This window comes from Rhamphochromis longiceps, linkage group LG5, assembly GCF_057381845.1.
Source record: "Rhamphochromis longiceps isolate RC_006_pf linkage group LG5, R_longiceps_female_GT1.1, whole genome shotgun sequence".
NCBI classification, from domain to species: domain Eukaryota; kingdom Metazoa; phylum Chordata; class Actinopteri; order Cichliformes; family Cichlidae; genus Rhamphochromis; species Rhamphochromis longiceps.
The window spans coordinates 27,044,213-27,063,898 of NC_140561.1; the positions used below are offsets into that span (position 1 = coordinate 27,044,213).

The 19,686-nt window shown below is 35.8% G+C and overlaps 1 protein-coding gene across 1 annotated transcript; it reads right to left on the bottom strand.

The window, feature by feature from the left end:
* Nucleotides 1-11,577: 11,577 nt before the first annotated feature.
* Nucleotides 11,578-18,727, bottom strand: LOC146670188 (sodium- and chloride-dependent GABA transporter 2-like). Its single transcript, XM_085407970.1, has 14 exons — nucleotides 18,532-18,727; nucleotides 18,215-18,349; nucleotides 17,384-17,524; nucleotides 17,208-17,292; nucleotides 16,983-17,115; nucleotides 16,739-16,873; nucleotides 15,763-15,866; nucleotides 15,559-15,683; nucleotides 15,370-15,482; nucleotides 15,151-15,288; nucleotides 14,710-14,812; nucleotides 13,753-13,853; nucleotides 12,567-12,737; nucleotides 11,578-12,198 (listed from the first exon to the last, which is right to left on the bottom strand). Exons 1-14 carry the CDS (start codon nucleotides 18,725-18,727, stop codon nucleotides 12,034-12,036), a joined length of 1,845 nt encoding a protein of 614 aa, XP_085264096.1. The 3' UTR covers nucleotides 11,578-12,033.
* Nucleotides 18,728-19,686: the final 959 nt, after the last annotated feature.

Below are 19,686 nucleotides of genomic sequence, written 5' to 3' on the forward strand. Positions count from 1 at the left end.
TCAATTCAATTCTGTTTCATTTATATAGCTCGAAATCACAACAGTTGCCTCAAGGTGCTTTATATTGTAAGGTAGAGACCCTGCAATAATACAAAGAAAGCAGATAAAACCCCAACAATCATGTGTTCCTCTGTGAGCAAGAGCTTTGACAGTGGGAAAGAAAAACTGCCTTTTAAAAGGAAGGGGGATGGTCAGCCATCTGCTGTCAGTTGGGCTGAATGGAGGAAGACAAGACAAAGAGATAAATAGTTGTGCAGTGGTTAGCACTGTTGGGTCAAACCCCTGCTCACCTGCTTTAATCATTTAGAAGAAGCTAATTTACAGTTTTGAATTCCAGTCCCTTTCAAATGACTGAGTGAGAGACCTGAGAGAGCACAGACGGAAGGGTCAATAATGCTGTTGTTTATTCAGCAAAGGTGAGCGCTAATTAGCTAAAGTTAATGTGTCATTCATTACATTCCACAGTGTCACTCATTTAATGGCTAGACGGTCACTTTAAGCAAGGAAGTAGTGACAAGTCTGCAATATCTTTTTATTAGGTTAACGAAATATCGTATCACATATTATTGTGTTTATTTATATGACTGACCTCTTACAACATGTTTGCTGTCACCAAGTTAAGCATTGGTGCAGTTTGGCCAAAGCAATTATGTGACTGGGGTCAGAGTTGCAACTATGAATTGTTATAAATACTGATTAACGACAACATATTGTAGCCTGCATTCTGATTTTTGTCTTCTTTGCTTGGCTGGGATTTGACATTGGCTCCTGAAATTGGCCTCCAGATGGTTAAAGCAGTCCATGTCAGCATATTAGGCTGAATTACTACAAACTTGTAGCAAAGTTGTAATAGACACACTTGATGCTACACTCTTCACTGCATAGTTTGGACATACTGGAGGCCTGGAAAACTGAGACTGTTAATCTATTTGTCAGATGTCGTGACTGCTCTGCTGGATAATAAGGATCATGCTCTTAATTAATTAGACAAGTCAGGAGCCAATTTTAAAAAGGCCCAAAACATCATAAAAGACACCTCACATCCTGGCCACTCCCTGTTCGAACTGTTGCCCTCAGGCAGACGGTACAGGGCAATCAGAGCAAGGACTAATAGACTCAAACACAGCTGTTATCCAACTGCAATAACACATCTGAATACTACAAAAAAAATGTCCATCACGCCACTCTTGTGTTAATCTATGCACGGTCTGAAGCATGTGTGTGGGAATGTATGTGAATGTTTTATTAGTATTTTAAGTATTCTATCTATTTTATTTATTGAATTTTATTGTTTTATTTATATTTTGATATTGCTAGGGATGATGCAATGATCGGGGACCATTCTTAATTTCGTTGTTCTCATGACAATGACAATAAAGTTTCTGATTCTGATTCTGATTCAATTACCTCATTATGAATGCATATAAGTTATGCCTAGTACTGGTAAACCAGTTCCTGCAAAGGCAGCAATAGGACCTTGCTTGAAGATGTTCTTTTACTTACCAAACAATGGCAACAATCCCAGGTAATACTGTGGGTTGTTGTTGTTATATCAATAACAACTAAAACTTCCAAATTACTCAAAACTACTTCTGTTTGAAGTCAAATTATGAACCTGTTTTTCTGTTTTGTAGTTCTGGGCAATGCAAGGATGGACTGTTGGCTTTCCAGTAAGGCAGAATATTTGGAGATGCACTTACATGCAGTTCAGCACAAAGTCAAAAGGTCATTGCTGGAAAGAAAATAAAACAGAAAAGAGTTCACAATGTACAAGAAAAATACTGAAAATATATCAAAGATGAAAAAGGCATCCATAAGAACCACAGACAAAGGCTGCAGTGGACAGTTTAAATTGTTTATAACCCTCAGTTTTGGGCCACTACATAGAAGCTCTTTGTATGTCATGATAGCGGGCGATAATTCAAAGAACCAACAGTGAGTACCCCAAATTATATCACATGAGTCTGCAAAGCTCTGTGAAGCACCTATGGACTAAGAGTGCACTACCAGTCTGAAGCCACAAGTAATCTGTACACTACACTGAGGCAGTGATGACATTCACACAATTAGACAGACAGCCAAAAAGTATCACATCCTTTCCATGACCACGGACTGCTTTTACTCCTATACATCTCTCTGAGGTCATTTAAACAATTTCTTCTTCTAAACCATCAACATCTCACTTACAGCACAACCCAACCTGTCTCAGACATAAAAAACCCATATTATTAATGATCTTTCCATGCACAAAAGTCTATTCTGGAGTTCCTCATAGTTTCCTAGTTAACTCATGGTATTCTCCATATACTGTACCGTATATGCTTGTCTTAGGGCCAAGCAACATCTAACCATAAAGGTTGTCTAAATGTTTATTTATTTATTTATTTTCAGTTTTTCTTTTTTTGACCTCCCTACTTTCACGAGGGGATTTGAATTGCTGTCTAACAAATTTTATAAATACACCTATCTTTAAGATACCTTGTACAGCTCATATTTTTATACATAGACAGCAGTAATCATATATTGGCTTTGATATGTCTTGTGTAATTTTTCTTAATACTTTGATACTTCATATTTATTTTAATATCTATTTATCACATTTATGTAGCTCTGTATTTTATCTTATTTGTATCTTATTTTTAAGATAAAAATATATTTAAATTTGCACACAGTGGGTCCAGGGAGAAACTATATTTCTACCCTGTGTATGCACATATTACAAAATTGACAACAAAGTTAACTTAAATCGAAAGTGAAGGACTACAAATTTTCTTCTCATCTGTCATTAAACTTTCCTACCTTATTGGTTGTATTTTGTTCATTATTTACAGCCACTATGTCCAGGTAACTCTCAGAAAATTAACTGGGTGATCCAAAACACTGCAGTTCACGTTAGGGCTGGCTTTAATACTGCTAAGTTTGGGCGTTGCCTGAGCCACAGTTGATGCTTTTTAATGGCTGTTTTCTCTTTCCTTGTACCTTATATCCTTATCTGGCCTGATCAGCCTGCATAGTGAGTAACTTCCCGCTTCCTGGCAGAGCTTTTTTGTAATGAGTGTCAGGTGCTGTTTAATAAGTTAATGAATTTTGGGAATCCTTTTTGGTGGCCTCACTCAGCATCTTAATACCAATTTAAATAACCAGATAAGATTCATCCATTATGTTCATCAATTACAGTAACAGTATTTGCAAGTAATCCATTTACAAGCGCAGCCATTCAATGGAAAGAGCACAGTGAAGAAAATGACCAGACACTGCTGGATCTCTTTAAACTCAGTATTCATTTCAGATTTAAACAGGTTTTCCTGAGTTAAACAAACATTAAAGATTCCATCCCTTCCTGCTGTTGTTGGGTCATTCTACTCATAGGAACTAGACAGTAACTTTTGACTCCTTTGCACTATGTGAACCTTAATACCAGTTGAATTAACTAGATTACAGGCTGGAGTCAGTGTAATGAACAAAGTTTGGGAGCACATGAGGTAATCCCTTTACAAGAGGGTCCAGTCTTTGATGAGAAAAGTGAGCTTACTTCATTAGTTAATTAGTGTGTCAAAAGTCCATTACCTCATTAAATATTGAAGACCAATCCCTAATACTGATTTAAGCATTTTGTTTCCCCTTATATCTATTATTTTTCAGCTTAAGACCTTTGTATTCATAGTGTTAGTTACAGCTAGTGGCATATTTGTGAATAAAATCACTGTACAGTTGATATTTATCAATAAGCAGAAATGTGCAGGTGCACAGACATTGGAGTTAATCCTGCACTTTCTGTATGAAAAATTAAGTTGTTTTTTTTTTTATTTAAAAATTAAGTTTTACTGATTTAAAGGTGATAAAATCTCAGCTATAAAAGTCATTGCCTATTATATTCCTTTTGTAGTTGTTGCAAAAAATGCCTAAAAATATAACAAGGCAGACAGACACAACACATAACACAATGACAAGTCAAAGTTTATTTATATAGCACCTTTTTAAATAACCTCTGTTGTCCAAAGTGCTGTTGAGTTATACAAGCAGTGACTAAATTAGTAATAAACTAAAAATATAAAATACAAAACAAGCAAAAAACCCACTGTGATTGCATAAAAAGGAACCATGGCATTCTGCTCAACTAAATCTGAAAGCAGGTGAGAATAAATAGGTTTTTAAAAAGGTTTTAAAATGATTGAGAGACTGACCAGCTCTAATGTGAAAAGGTCATTTGTTCTAAAGCTTAGGAGCCTCCACTCAAAAAGTTTATCCAAATGTGATATGAGGTATGTATGATACAGCTGGTGTTAGTATATCCTGTGACATATATTGTAAGTGCTTTATTTAAATCCAACAAAGGAGCAAAGGTAATTTATTATATTTTTTAACTAGACCCTTAAAATAAATAATCATCATGCAGTGCTGTTGTCTTTTATTTGTTAACCATACCATATCAGATACTGTTTATCCAGTTTACCGATTACCCAACTCTGTGGCGTTTAAAAACCAAAAATACACAGTTGAAACCTTTTTTGTTTAATAAGGCACTCTGCTGACATTCTTTTGTTATTACATTTTGATTCTTTTTAGTCTGTTAACATGGTTGACTTTTGATATTGTGTTTTTAATGTTGTGCTTTCTTTGTGAAACGCAACCTATATATAAACTTTACTTACTTGCTTACAGTGTTGGGTTTCATAAATACTTTGATTTGTGTCAATACGCCAAGTTTACATTAAATATTTTCGTTTTAGTGACATAGTAACCAGGAGCCTTGGGTTAATAAGGGGTCTAATTTTCCTTAAATAAATTTGTTTTTGTAAAACGATGTTAGGTCCTAAAGAAACTATAGATTTACACCTGTCATCCTGACTAATCAATGGGCAAAACTGCTAGTGCTGGAAAAATCAAGTTATTTCATTACCTGTGTTGTTATTACTGCTCGTAAGGGATCATTGTTTAAAAAGGTATTTTTAAGGTATTTTTGCAATATCGATTTTAAAAAATACATTGACTGAAAATAAGATGCAGTCACTCAAACATCACAGATTATTATTTTTCACTATATAGTGCAGACAATTTTTATGTCATGACAGTTCAATAGTTATTGATTTGGAAACACAGGGGAATGTACATATGACACATTTTGGGTTTTAAAATAAAGGAGCAACACTTGCAGTGCTAGAAAAGTTATTTATAATTTAATTGAATGAGAACTCATATTAAAAGTATTTGCAATGTTTTACATCTCTCTGCTGTAACACTTAATGGTATGAACCTGCACATAGAGCTGCTTATTTAGTTTGGGACTAAATTTCAAGTAGCACAATAATAAACCTCACCCAAGCAAATCATGTTTCTTTAACTGTTCATACTAGATGAAACAATATTAAAAGTTATGGGGATGCTCTGGATAGAAAAACAGGAAACCATCTGTCACCCAGTTTTCATAAGTATGCCAATTCCTCTAGTGGGATTCCAGACCAAGGAGCTTGTGTTTATCCGCTTAGCGTCCAAAAATTGTCACCAAGCTGTTAAACCGGAGGGGTTTGTCCCTTTCTAATCCTCAATCCCTACAAATTGGATTCACACCTTGTACGTAATTCAGTGATGTTGAGTAGGTTGCCTGTGAGTCAGGGTGGATGTTAGAGGTGACCTGTCTCCTTCAATTCACAAAGTCTTCAAAAGTGATTACCACAGTCAAATACAAGCTCCACTGGTTTCTCAGGGCAGAGACTAAAGGTTTGCATAGCGTATTGTATTATTGTGTTATATATATAAAGGTTAGGCTATATAACTCCATCGCCTGTAAATATTTAGCAAAGCGTAGTTAAATACACTTTTAGCTAATACCAAATCATGTAAAGACTATTGGTATTATTATTGATATTACAAGTCAATAGATACATCTGCAAGTGTACAAAAAAGACTTGCACGTGCAATAAATCTTTATTGTAACTTTGTCAGCCTCTTTTGAGTCTGACATCATTGTGTATTAGCTACACATAGTATCTAGTTAGCATGCTAGTTAGCATGCTATTTTTGCTGTATGGCAACCAACATTAGGATGCAAAGTCACTGGATTAATTTCTTTTTTATATGTTCATTGTCATTTTCATAGATAGATAGATAGATAGATAGATAGATAGATAGATAGATAGATAGATAGATAGATAGATAGATAGATAGATAGATAGATAGATAGATAGATAGATAGAAACTTGTTTTAATTGTTTTAATGTGATTGGAAGGTCAAAGCAACAATTTGCATATTCTAGGGCAGCTGGTATGATAAGGATGTGAGAGCTGAGCACTAAATGAGATTTATGTAAAAGCCCAAGGTAGGTGAGAAGTCCAAAAAAGCTTAGATCAATCGGGTGCCTGACGTGTGCCTAAAGTCACACGTAAACAACAGTTAATTGGGATTAGCGCTCTGCTTTACAGCTACAAGCACTTAACACACTTGTAGGAGGCTATGCGAGTTGAAACGGAAACAGGAAGCAAACACTAACTGTTGCTAATGTTTCAGTAGTTCAAGAAAACACATTACTGACATTGTGTACCACATAAAGTGGCATTACAAAATAATTACACACTACAATAACGGCATTGTGTAGGCACTTCAAGATATCTGAGTTATCATAATAAGTATCTAAAAGTATTAACTTCACACACTTTTCACCCAGGAGACATTAAGTACCCTACATCATACATAGTGTTGCTGTTGTTGTTTTTTCTCTGTAAAGGCATGAACGGAGATTATGACTGATGATGTCCAGGGTTCTGCATAAAATAGCTCAGGGATTTTATCACATAATAAAGAAATCTTTTTTATTCATGCAAATGGAAATAGACTCCACTAGCTTAAAACGAAAGTAAAGCAAACACTCTAAAGGATATCAGGTGCCATAAAACTAAAACAATGTGACGCTTATATTGTAATAATAATCATATTAAAATGATGGAAAATCCACGTAACATGTGACTAAAATGCCTAGCAGAAAAACAAATTCAATATTTTCATACATTTTTTAGCTGGATGAACAGTAAGTATCCTGAGGTTACAGATGTATGAGACTGAGAGATCAAGACAGCTTTTCTTAGAGAAAATAAATACAATTTTATGAGTTGTATGTAAAAATAATCCTCTATTCAGCACTTAACCTTTATATAGCACAGTCATGGTAGTGGTGGTGGGTGGGGAGACATGTGAATAATAAATTATGTAGCACCTGTTAAACTGTCCTAGCATGGAATAAACACTTTCTCCCAGACCCTGCTGTCTCGTGAAGACTGAGGTTACTGCCGTGTCTAATCTCACCTTCCAGAGTGGCCCAGACACTCACATGCATCACGGATTACTCCCTAATGCTCTCTTCTCAATTCCTCTCCTCTCTCGTGCATAAATATCACTACTCATTGCTACTGAATCTAGCCATTTAAAATAAATCTTCAAAGAACTGGAAATATTTCCATATATCATACATTACACTTCATCCAAGCTGTGCTACAAAGTACAATTAATAAATGCAATCCAGACTATCATGGGTGCAGTGATATAATTTAAAACAAAACAACATTCTTACTATTGTTTGCCTATTTTCCAATAGAAATAATGATTGTCTTTCATTCATCCATCCTATTTTAATTTAATTATCAGTGTTGAAAAAGAACAGAAGTCTTATTCCTGGATTTATTCATCACTTTATTAAGTTACTAATTTAATTTTATGGTCAAAGTGTATTAGCGAGACGGTGATTCATCTGTGTTTTCTTAATACCACAGTTTGTGGTGATATTGAATTATATATCTTTTACAGCAGTCGTGTTGACACGACACCTGGGTTCACCAGCAGGGATGAGCCTTAATTACTGTCAGTAGTATAACTTGTGTTTGATTATGTTATTCAAATTGCAACCACTGTGGGTAGGCTAGATATTAAAGCAAAGCAGAAAATTCCCAACCCTGGATGTGTAATGTGGCATTCTATTCAGCAGACGTCTCCACCCACTGGTCTGAAGAAGCAGCTCTGTGGATTCCTCCAGCTCCTTTAGCTCCACCTAAGCATGTCGTATTAGCATCACTATTGCGCTCTTTCTATGAATATGTATGTATGGGTGCATAGTGAGGGGGGCTGTTGTGTAACAAAAGCAGTACTCCCCAAAAGCTGATTCTGTTCATCTGGACATAGCGTATTCAGTGGGAGAAACGTTTCATCGCATATCCAAGTGACTTCTTCAGTCTCAACTGACTGCAGCTTTCCCCAGTCTTATAAACAGTACATTTGCATAATGTCTGAAACTAGCACCACTGAAGGAACAGTGGGCTGGGAGGTCAGTTCCTTGACCTCAGCAGTACTGGTAATATAAGGTATGTTATTTCTGACCTTTTGGTAGGCTACCCCATCTAAAACTTACAATTATAAAAGCTACATAAATAAATATATAGATTTTAGGTTACCTCAAAATATAATAGGTAGAAGATTAAAAAAAAAAAAAAGTAAAAACAAAACAGGATGAACTCAGTTTTGCTTTTTTTTGTTTTTTTGTTTGTTTGTTTGTTTGTTTGTTTGTTTGTTTGTTTGTTTTGCAGTGCGCTAGTACCAGTACGTCTTCTGTGGGAACCTACTGCACATATGGTTTCACCTTTAGTGTGGGTTGTTTACATTTGCGGTTGAAGCGCCACCTGGTGGTCAGCAGTGTGCACACCAAATAATTAACAGTGTTATTTCATGCTCATGTATGGTTGCTTAACAGCATTATGGCAATGATAGGATTGCCAGCTGAAGATGAACTGATATTGAATCTATCATTGTTTTATTTCAAATTCATTTGCAGCAATGGAAAAGTGTCATTTTGGGGAGTTAAAACATTTTTTAAAATGAGGGAAGGACAGAAGTAGAAGACTTTAGGCATGTTTACAAACCTGTGTGGTGCATATTTTCTAAGCATGTGCTGTATGAAGGCCTGTTGCCTATTATATTGGACTTTTGTGGATGCAATATTATCATTATTTATGTAGCGAGATAAAAAGTGAAACACAGAATAGATGCAGAGCTATATCAATGTGGCTACAAAGCTCTGCTGAGACCATTCAGATCTATCACTGCAGTTAAACACACAAATGTTGAAGCAGCAAGGTTTAAATACAGATCTGGAGCGCCCTCCAGAGGGCAAATCTTTAAATGTACCTCTACCAGTATATACAATAAGAAAAGTGACACTGTTTTTCCAGAAAAAGGGAAAAAATAAAAGTTATTTGTGAAATATTGAGTTCCAGCATTGTGGGGGGGAAACAACGCGGGTGCTGTATATGATGGGGAATGTAAATACTCAAGGTTTATATTTACCTGAAAACTGCCATAAATGTACAGCTCTTATTACTTATTTATCACAGTATCTCACACACAGTGAAGTAGCCCAACTATATTTTGCGCTATTACCTCATTTAAATTATAATAATGTGTATTTACAGCAATAACCAGTTAAATTATAGCAACGGTCCCTGCATCATTCTGGGAAATTACCAACAATCAAACAATCCCCTATGAGCAATCACTTTGAGACAGTGGGAAGGAAAAACTTCCTTTTATCAGGAAAGAAATTCCAGGCTCATGGGTCATGGTTAGCCGTCTGCGCCGTCTGTGAACAGCTGGGGGCTGAGGGGAAAATGAAAAGAAGAAAGAGAAAAGAAAAAAGGAAAAAAAGAGCACAAGGCGACAGGACAAAAGACAGAGTAAGGAAGCGAGTATAAAAAATTTAATGACATGCTGCAGTGATATATAAACACAGACAAAAGCAGCATGCAGAGAAGTGCTCAGCGCATCACATAAAGTCCTCCATGAGTTTGAACCTTTATAACTAAGGGATGCTACAGGGATGTTTCATTCTTAATTATAAGCTTTATGAAAAATGAACGTTTTCCTAATCTTAAATGTAGAGAGGGCGTCGGTCTCTCTTATCCAAACTGAGAGCTGGTTCCATAGAAGAAGGCCCTGAAGGCTGAAACCTCTGCCTCCATTGCCCGGTACTCTATTAGGCGATGATATTACTAGGTCTTTAAGATATGATGGGCCGGATTATACAAGAGGCAAAAAATGTTAAATTCAATTCTGGGTTTAACAGGGAGCCAATGAAGAGATGCCAGTGTTGAAGAAAAATGATCTCTCCTTCTTCCCCATGTTAGTACTTGTTATAGTATTTTTTGACTAATAGGATGATTTCCAGGGAACTTTCAGAAAAAAACAGATACTAAAGAATTACAATTGTCCAGCCTAGAAGTAATGAATGAATGAACTAGGTTTTGGCATCACTGCAAGACAGGATGTTTCTAATTTTAGATATTTGCACAAAAATGAATATACACGTAAAATATTAACACAAAGACTGTCAGTTAAATCGCTATGTTACACACCATGTAATAACACTATTTAACACAATATTTGTCCATGTCTATTAAGGGTTATATCCTGACTGCCTTAAAGGCAGAAAAATTACTTATTTTTTTTACTTTACTTTACTTTACTTTAGTGATAAGAACAATAGTATCTACAAATTTAACTAAAATTAATTATTTTTATGAACGGATCAAAGCAAAAAGCAGCTTGATGGAAATTGTGTTTTTTGTTTGTTTTTTTTAAATGGAACTGCTCATGATCCAAACGATTGCACACACAGGACCTGTCAAACATGGCAGTGGTACTTTTATGGTTCATGTGCACTGGAGTTTACCAGTGGTTTCATTGCTGATAATGAACTGAGGAGGTACACAAGAGGGTGTCTGTGTCTTACACTTAGTCATACATCAACATTCCAGCATTCAGTGGGGTACCAATATGTGAACATTTTTTAGTAGGGTATGTTATTATCAGTGAAGCTTGAATAAAATATAAGATGATACATCCAATAATCCAGAATCCTGAGGCAAAAACAAGGAGAAAGCAGTGATTACAGCACCATGTTATCTGAAAACAGTAGCCCAGTGGTGGCTCGCAGCAAGAAGGTTCTGGGTTTGAACCAAATCGGCTGGATTTGGCCTGTTCTCCACATGCCTGTATGGGTTTCTTCCAGGTAGTCAAGCTTCATACAATCCGAACACTTGCACATTTGGTGATTCTAAATTGTGTGTAGGTGTATATTTTGATTGTTGCTCACACAGTTTTATCCTTGTTATGGCAACCTTTCCATAATGCACCCTGGTTCTCACTTTACTCAGTATAAAAGCTGTGGGCATGCACTGTCTTGGATTACAACCTGTTGTTCCAGTTTTCCCTTAGTTTCAGGTATTCAAGGAGTGCAGGTGTGTTCTGTTTTATCAGCTAAATAGAAGGCGCATTGTGAAGTGGTGTTACCTAACACCTCCAAAAATTTTGTCGCTTTTTCTTTTTACATGTTTGACACATCTATTTTTTTTTTTTATTATTTATCATGTATGTTTGGAGTAAGTATGTCCTCACTCTAATATTTAACATAGTAGAATTTATAAATGAAGTCAGAATACAAGAAAAGAAACCAAATGTAAAATTTAAGAATTGTTACCACCAAAACTTTTATGTTTTTCCTCTTTTTCCTTCATCTTGAGCTTACTGAGCACAGTAAATAATACAACACGCTGAAACAGCTACACAAAGGTACTATAAATGTACAACAAACAGTTCAAACTACATTTTCAGTTTAACAATGAAACATTAAAAAAATCTGTTATCTTCTACAGAGAAAAAGGTCTTTTACTGAGACATATCTGATTGATGATCGGTTCCAGTGATCGATCAGTGTTGCTTGAGAGGCTGTTTTTCAGCCTTAAGCAGTGTTTCCAGCTTTTTTTCCCCCACAGGTACCCTAAATAAAAAGACAGGGCAGCTTGAAATGATAAGTCCAGGGCAGAGTTTCAGAAGATCATTATGTTTACTCAGAGAGTCTCCCTCATCTGGTTTTGGTAGCTGGACACTGACCAGATGATGTTTAGAGTTGTTTGCCTAATGGACTTAGAATATAACTGTATGTGACATGTATTCTTCACTGCTGTAGTTGTACTTTTAACCTTTTTTTTTTGTTCAGTTTAAATAATATATGATCCCTGTATTTGTTCATCTCTATCATCTGGACTTTTTGTCTTGCGCAGTGTGTGCAAGTCTGTGAAAGTTTGAAATGCTTCATAGTTTGATGCTTTCTTTGATGTTGCAGAAGGCAAGTCCTTTGCTGGCGTGCACAGAAGCTTCAGTCTCTGGGTGGCAAAAGAGAAGCGTAGTTTTTGATTATTCTGCTGAATGATCATATCATTATATTTGTAACATTACGTAACTGCCATCAAGGGCAAGGTTTAAGGCTCAAAATCAATAAAAGGTACACTGCAGTTTCACTGGGGTTTGTATTTCACTGTGACCACAAATGACCTTACTTCCACAAGGTATACACTTTAATTTAAACAGTTAAGAGAGAAACAGGAACTCCTGACCTCAAATTCCTCATGTTACCCTAAATACAATTTACAGTGAGCTGCCTAAGATGCATCCAGTGGAAGGATCAGAAGCTGTTTTTAGACTTTTAAGATTTTGTGACCATTCAAACTCACCTTTTTTTTTTTGGATTTACCTGTCTCAGTGTTCCTGGAGTAATGCACACAGCATACAACATCCACAAAGGAACCATGAGTGTTGAGGAGAGTGTAAACAATCCTCCAATAGCGTATCCCCACCAGGGATATTCATAGGTGTTGTTGAATTTGAGTGGGGTATATTTGATCAGGGAGAAGAGAAATGTGCACTGAAAACATAAGACAGGAGCAGGTATAAACTAAAAGCCTGATTTGTATTCAAGAAGAGAAAATTCATATTCATGGGGGATTAATTTTGACATTATATGATGTAAAACAAACACTTGTAAATAAGATTTAAAATTATATTCATTCAAATTTACAGCCTTTGCTTTTGTAGTGCCATTTGTTTCCAAACACTCCTGTCAGTCATGTCAAAACTTTAGGTACAGGTAACTGTGATTATATCCAATGTCTATGTATGCTTTTCTCTCTGGTCTATTTGATATAAATTGGTTTTAACTAGACATAATTTTATAACTACTTAAAACATACATGTATTTTTGATCCATCCGCAGCGGAATTTAATTTTTTTTCAAAGCTTTTTATTAAATCAACTGAAGTCACATTAGACATGTACACAAAATAATATTTCACCAATTGTGTGAAGCTAAAAATTGACTTCTTCTGTCACATTTATGCTGTCACAGTGGAAAATACTCCTCTGAAATAAGGTCAACATTTCAAATTTGAGGTCAGTGTACAGCATGTGCAAGTAATGTCAATGAGCCCAAACAGTAGGCTTTTAATGGATCTGAGAGTTGATATCCTTAATATGTTCATTTACAGTACAGCAGCCCTACTCACATCTTGTTTAAACTCTATAAGTTAGCTTAAATAGAGGGTGGCCTGAAAGAGAGAGGCTCCAAAATGGTTTGTTTCAGAAAAAGTAGTAAGGGGCTGTATTAGGAAGCAGTAAATCCTAAAACAAAAGTTTATTTTGAACTGTGAATCATGCAAAGCTACTCCAGAGTAGCCCAAAACTAAACTATGGCACTAAAACTAAACTATGGAGCATAAAAGATCCACTTTATAAATGCATTAAATGTCTTTGAGTTGCTATGCAGTGTCAAAGTGGAATTGTTTTCCATCTGGTTAAGACATAGACTAGTCTTAGAATAGAAGATTCTGACAGGTTTCACGTACACTCACTTAACAGCATTTCACAACATTTCTAATACTTACAGTACAGATCGCTGGTGTGAAGTACTGCCAACAGTATTTCATAAAAGGCCATGGTCGATATCCAATCATGTCCTTTGTATTGTCGTACTGACGATCTCCACCTACAGAAAAAAAAACATTGTTAACTATTTGGTTGTTTTCTCACACACACAAACATAATACCATATATATAATGCCAAAAAATGATTTTGGTGATCTGGACAGAGTGTTTTCAGCGATAATGCTATGTCCAGATAAACAGAATCAACTTTTAGAGATTTCATTACCGGGATGGAGCATGGATCAAGACATATGTATAATGGAGGTTCTGTATTGTGCTTCACTTTCATTTTACAGAAGTTAAAATGAAAGTGAAGCCAAGATTTGAATTTAATACATGGGTTTGATACATCCAAAAGTTGCAAATTTTACCCAAGTGGCAACCTGTAGAACTGCTGTTCTTTGAGGCGAGCTCAGAAAGCGAGTCAGTCCCCATAGACCCAAATGTTAAAATATCCAGTTTTACACCAGAATTTTGATATTTCTAGCTAATTTTAACTATCATAAAACCTCTACAGGAAGTGATCTTTTTCTCTGCTATTTAAGTTCTATGATGACTTAAGAAAAAAATTCATAACTCTAGTGTATAAATAAAAATGTGGCTATTTTGTGATACGTGGCTGTCATTTTTTTTTTTTTTTTTACTTAAAGTATTCAAATTATTTATTAATAGTAAATTAATGAAGCACCTTCCAATCAAGCTGGCTATATAGTGTTGGGGTAACCTGATAAATTTCCCAGTTTTACCCTTTCTGCAAACTCCGATCGCATCTGTTTGAAAAGCTAACATGGTGACAGCCAAATTGGCAGATTTGAGGTTTTTAGATGATAGTACACATGCCAATGAATGACTTTACAGTGTTTGGTCCATTTTTTAAATACACTGAATGATTTGACCAAGTTAAAACTGCTACTTACCATAGACCCATCCTATGCAGACAGACTGAAGAATAGCAAAAAGTAGGAGGGTCATCCCACTGCAGGCATAGTAGTCAAACAGCTGGAAAATATAAAGGCCGCCCTACAAATATATAGAAACAAAATATATGACTGCATCTATAACTATAGATTCACCATACTAAATCCATATTCTGAGAACATAGTCCATATAAAAGCAGAGCAAAACATGAGCAGGTGTATCATTCTTGTGAATTCAGCCCTTAACTTAAAAATTCTTCTGTTCAATGAGATTAAAATAGTGCGTGCTAAGTTTAGTTAATCTACTGTATTTCCCTCTGTATTTCTCACTTGTGAATTCCTTATGTTTTTATAGTTGAAAATATTACAAGGTTCATTTTTAAATTGATTTATTTTTTAAATTCCATTTTTAAATGATCAAGAAAATCTGAAAACGCTCACCTCTGTCACCATCAGAAGGCCTACAAGGAAGCTTCCGACATTAATTCCAAGAAGAAGGAGTTTACGGTGACAGTTGTTTTGAAAAAAGGAAGGATACATGTCCGAGATTGTTGTGACCAGTGCCTCTTGATATACAAACTGCGGTAATGGGAGAGATTATTTCGTATTACCACAAAGGAAACAACTCTAAGATGTACATGACAAATAGATTGGTATTACCTCACTATCTAATCCCAGAAAGATGACCATGATGAAGAAGAAAATCGCCCAGAGCTGAGGAACCGGCATTAAAGCCACAGCACGAGGATAAGCAATAAATGCCAATCCAGGTCCTGCAAAAATGGAAGCAAAATATAGTCGTTTTCTCAGACAGCTCTTAACAGTATCACTCTGGGTTTCCATCCATACCTGATTCAGCTACCATCGATATATCCAAGCCTTGTTCTTTTGCCATGAAACCAAGCACAGAGAAAATGGCAAAACCAGCTACAAAACTGGTTAAACTGTTTAACAGGCACAGGTAAACACAGTCTCTGTAGGTGAAATTTTTCAAAGGTGAGAAAACAAGCAAATTACAGTAATTACAAAAGTAAAGGAAGAATTCCTACAAACCTGTAGCAGTTGTTGTTGTACTTGTTGTAGCTTCCCAATGAAGTCAGAACCCCCGTGCAAACTCCATAGGAGTAGAAAATTTGGCTGCCCGCATCCATCCATACCTGAGGGATTTTAAGTCATTTTGATTGGTAAATATGTAAGTGTACAAAAAAGTGCATTTACATCATACTAACTGCTTCTAGTAGTAAAAGTTCAATAATATGCCAAGTTATCAAAAAAATGATTTACTAAAAGTATTTGCAAAACAACACAGATGTTCCTGATCCTTGAATTTACTGGAATCTGTTGCTCATTTAAATTATTTCTTGAAAATTAAGAACAATTACATATATTCTCTACTGACTGAGAATAGGATTGGCACACGCATTCTTTTCAGGTCATATGGTAATCTTCAAACTCATTACCACTGAAATAAAAAATAAATAAAAACTATGATGCTGTGTAAAGGCTGGATAAAAACTAAACCATGCCATTGGTGAGTACAGGGCTGTGCACAGTAAGTGCAAAAACATCATATTCTGTGGTGAAACATGTTTACCAACATTTCGACCCCCCCCCCCCCCCCCCCCCTTTTTTTTCTTTAACTACATGCTATTGTTAAATGCAAAAGATGTGCAATGCAATTAAATGCAATGTGACATGCATTAAGATAAGATAAGATAAGATAAGATAGAACTTTATTAATCCCTCGGGTGGGTTCCTCTGGGAAATTCGACTTCCAAAAAAAGCACAGCAACGACCAAAGTTACAGTTACAGAACTGTTATATATATATATATACACACACACACACACACACATATATAAATACAGAGACAAATATAAATAAAATATACAAAGGGGATAAATAGAATAAATAGGAATAAAAAATAAAAATACAAGTGAATTGCACATTTCAAGTATTGAGTCTATTGCACTGTTGACTATTTATAGGAAAAAAGCGAATACTTCTTCAGTACTAGAGAATTTAGCACCTCAGGATCAGTGAGACGGGATGGGTCTGGGTAGAGGTAGAACATAATTCCATCTTTGGCTCCAGGTAATGTGAGGCCACGAACCAGCAACACCACCAGCATCACAAATGGAAATGTGGCAGTGAAATACACCACCTTCAATACAAGCAACTGTCAGTATTTGTTTAAAAAAAAAAACGACTTAGATGCTTCATAGAAGAGTTTGAATGAAATGAAAAATTAGTATATAAAGTTTGTTCTGCACCTTTCCTGTGGTCTTCACTCCATTCCAGATACAGAAATAGCACAAAACCCAGGCAAGAAGAAGACAAAGGGCCAGGTCCCAACGGATATTCCCAATGTTATCTATTCCATCAGACAGGCCCAAGATTCTCCTCCTGTTACAAAGTTTATACAGAAGTTTATATATAAGCTTTCATATATGAAAACCTTATTAGCCTTATGGTATGGTCCATATTACCATACTTACTCCCAGAATTCAACAACTGAAGACACACTCTTTCCATTTGGGTCCACAGGAAATGTTTGATTGTGACTATGTTCAAAACAGCCATCTTGCATGAAAAATTAAGCAGGCTTGTGAAATGCGAATAACACATGCATGATGCAATTATGTGAAATGAATACAAAATAAAATCTTAGTACTTGTGTTCCAACTGTTGTGACAGCTTGCCCATGGAAGCTCAGCCCTGAACGATGAAAACAGGTAGAGAAACGCCCAAGCCAGTATGATGATGTAATACATACCAGTGTACAAAACAACCACTTGGCTTCCGTAACCTAAACCTATTAAGAAATAGTGCGATGAACAATATCAGTTTTTATTTGATTCTAAGCTCCCTTCAAGCTTAGACTTTAAAAGTTCATCTGTATTTAAAAAAAAAAATCATCTGTACAAATATATAAAAATACAATAAAGTTGCACTATGGCTTTTTATTTAGGTCACATACACAACAACAACTTTGATGTCCTTACATTTGTTGTAATGTAATTTTTACGTTTGTATTAGGTTTGTACTTTCTACTCCATTATATTTCAATCCATCCATCAAACAATGTTCTTAACTGCTTATCCAAGGTTTTCCCAGCTGGCATAAAGATAGAAGCTGGGTACGCCCTGGTCACCAGTCTGCCTGCCTTTCAGAGATTCATAAACATATGAAATATACTATCCCTAGGGTTTACATTTAGTGATGCTGAGGCTAACATGACATGTCACAAAGTTTATCTCAGACCCATTTTCTTGACAATGCACTCAAATGGTCTTTACAGTCATCGGGTCTCTATCCAATAAAGTACATTTGAGATGTCTGATGTTATCAAGTCAAAATGGATCACTGAGGAATGTTTCCAGCACCTTGGTGAATCTATGCCATGAATAATTAAAGCCGGTCTGAAGGTGAAAGGGTGATAAATCCTGTTCTAACAAGATCTAATTAAAATAATAAAGAAAAAAATCACAAAAAAAAAAACTACCTTCAAAGAGTGGACAGATTTTTCTCCAACATGTTATTCCACCCTGACTGGTGTACTGACCCAAAGATGTCTCCAAGAAGAAGAGTGGGATGCCACAAGTGAACAAAAATAAAACATAAGGAATGAAGAAAACCCCTTAAAAACAAATAAATATCAGTAATTATTGATAACATCTAAGAAATGTGTATACACCATATTGCTCAATGTGTGCAATTAGTATTGTTTTTGTTTTTTCCATGCTGAATTCAATCTTTATCTTTGGCAATAAAGGCTACATGACATTTGTTTTCAAGATGGACATAACAACAACAATGTACCTCCTCCGTTTTTGTAGCAAAGGTATGGAAACCTCCAGACATTCCCCAGCCCAATAATGTGCCCAGCTACTGCCAGGATGAACTCCAGCTTGTTGGCCCACTGCTCTCTCTCTGGAGCTTTGGGCTGGGTATGTCCCAGTCTGTTCCCAGGGTTCATCACGTTCATTTTCACAGTGGATTTCTGTTTTTGGTCCATTTCAGCCCTTTAACAATTAAGTTTGTGTATCTCAATATCTTCTAAAATAAACAAAATACATAGAATGTCAACATCCAGTATACTCACTGAAACTCAGTGCTGTTTAAAGAAGGCCAAAAGAAAAAACTCACCTTACACCTTAGGATACAAAATAAGAGTCATGTGAATGGAAAATGCCGCTGATTTTGTCACTAATTTTCTGTCCAGTTCTTGTTATCTCTCAGCTTTTTCTCCCTTTTCTCCATCCTTAAGAATGGCTTCTTGACACGCACCCTTCCACTGAGACCATTTCTGATGAGGCTTCAGTGATCAGTAAATGGATGAATAGAAAGGCCAGATGCACCTCTTAGGTCCTATGTCAGGTCTTTGCTAGAATTTTCCTATTTCTTAAGGGCATGACTCTCAGATATTAATTGTCAGCCAAAGATATTTTTTTTAGGTCTGCCATTTCTTGTTTTGTCCTGAACCTGTTTCCCCCCATTTTTTAAGGACACAATAAACAGATTTGCCAAGTTTTTAACTAAAAGCTCTGTTGGTGTGAAAATACTGTGTTATCTTTGATATGTTTCACAGATTAGACTAAAGAAATTGTGTGTGTGTGTGTGTGTGTGTGTGTGTGTGTGTGTGTGTGTGTGTGTGTGTGTGTGTGTGTGTGTGTGTGTGTGTGTGTGTGTGTGTGTGTGTGTGTTTCTGTGACTTAGTAACAAATTGCCTTAAGAAATTTTGCATTTTGTTTTAAAATCATTTCTTTGCTGTCTGGTATGTGTAGAAAAATCACTGGTACATCCAGTTAGATGCCTTTTTATGCTTCAATAGGTTCATGTTAAGTGGTTTAAAAACATTGCTGTGAAAATGACCTGGACTGAAAATGAGTGAAAAAGCAGCCATTGTCCAAAGAAAAACTTTGAAAGACCCTCAGAAAACCTGGTGAACTGTTGTTTAGGACTATTTTTAAAATG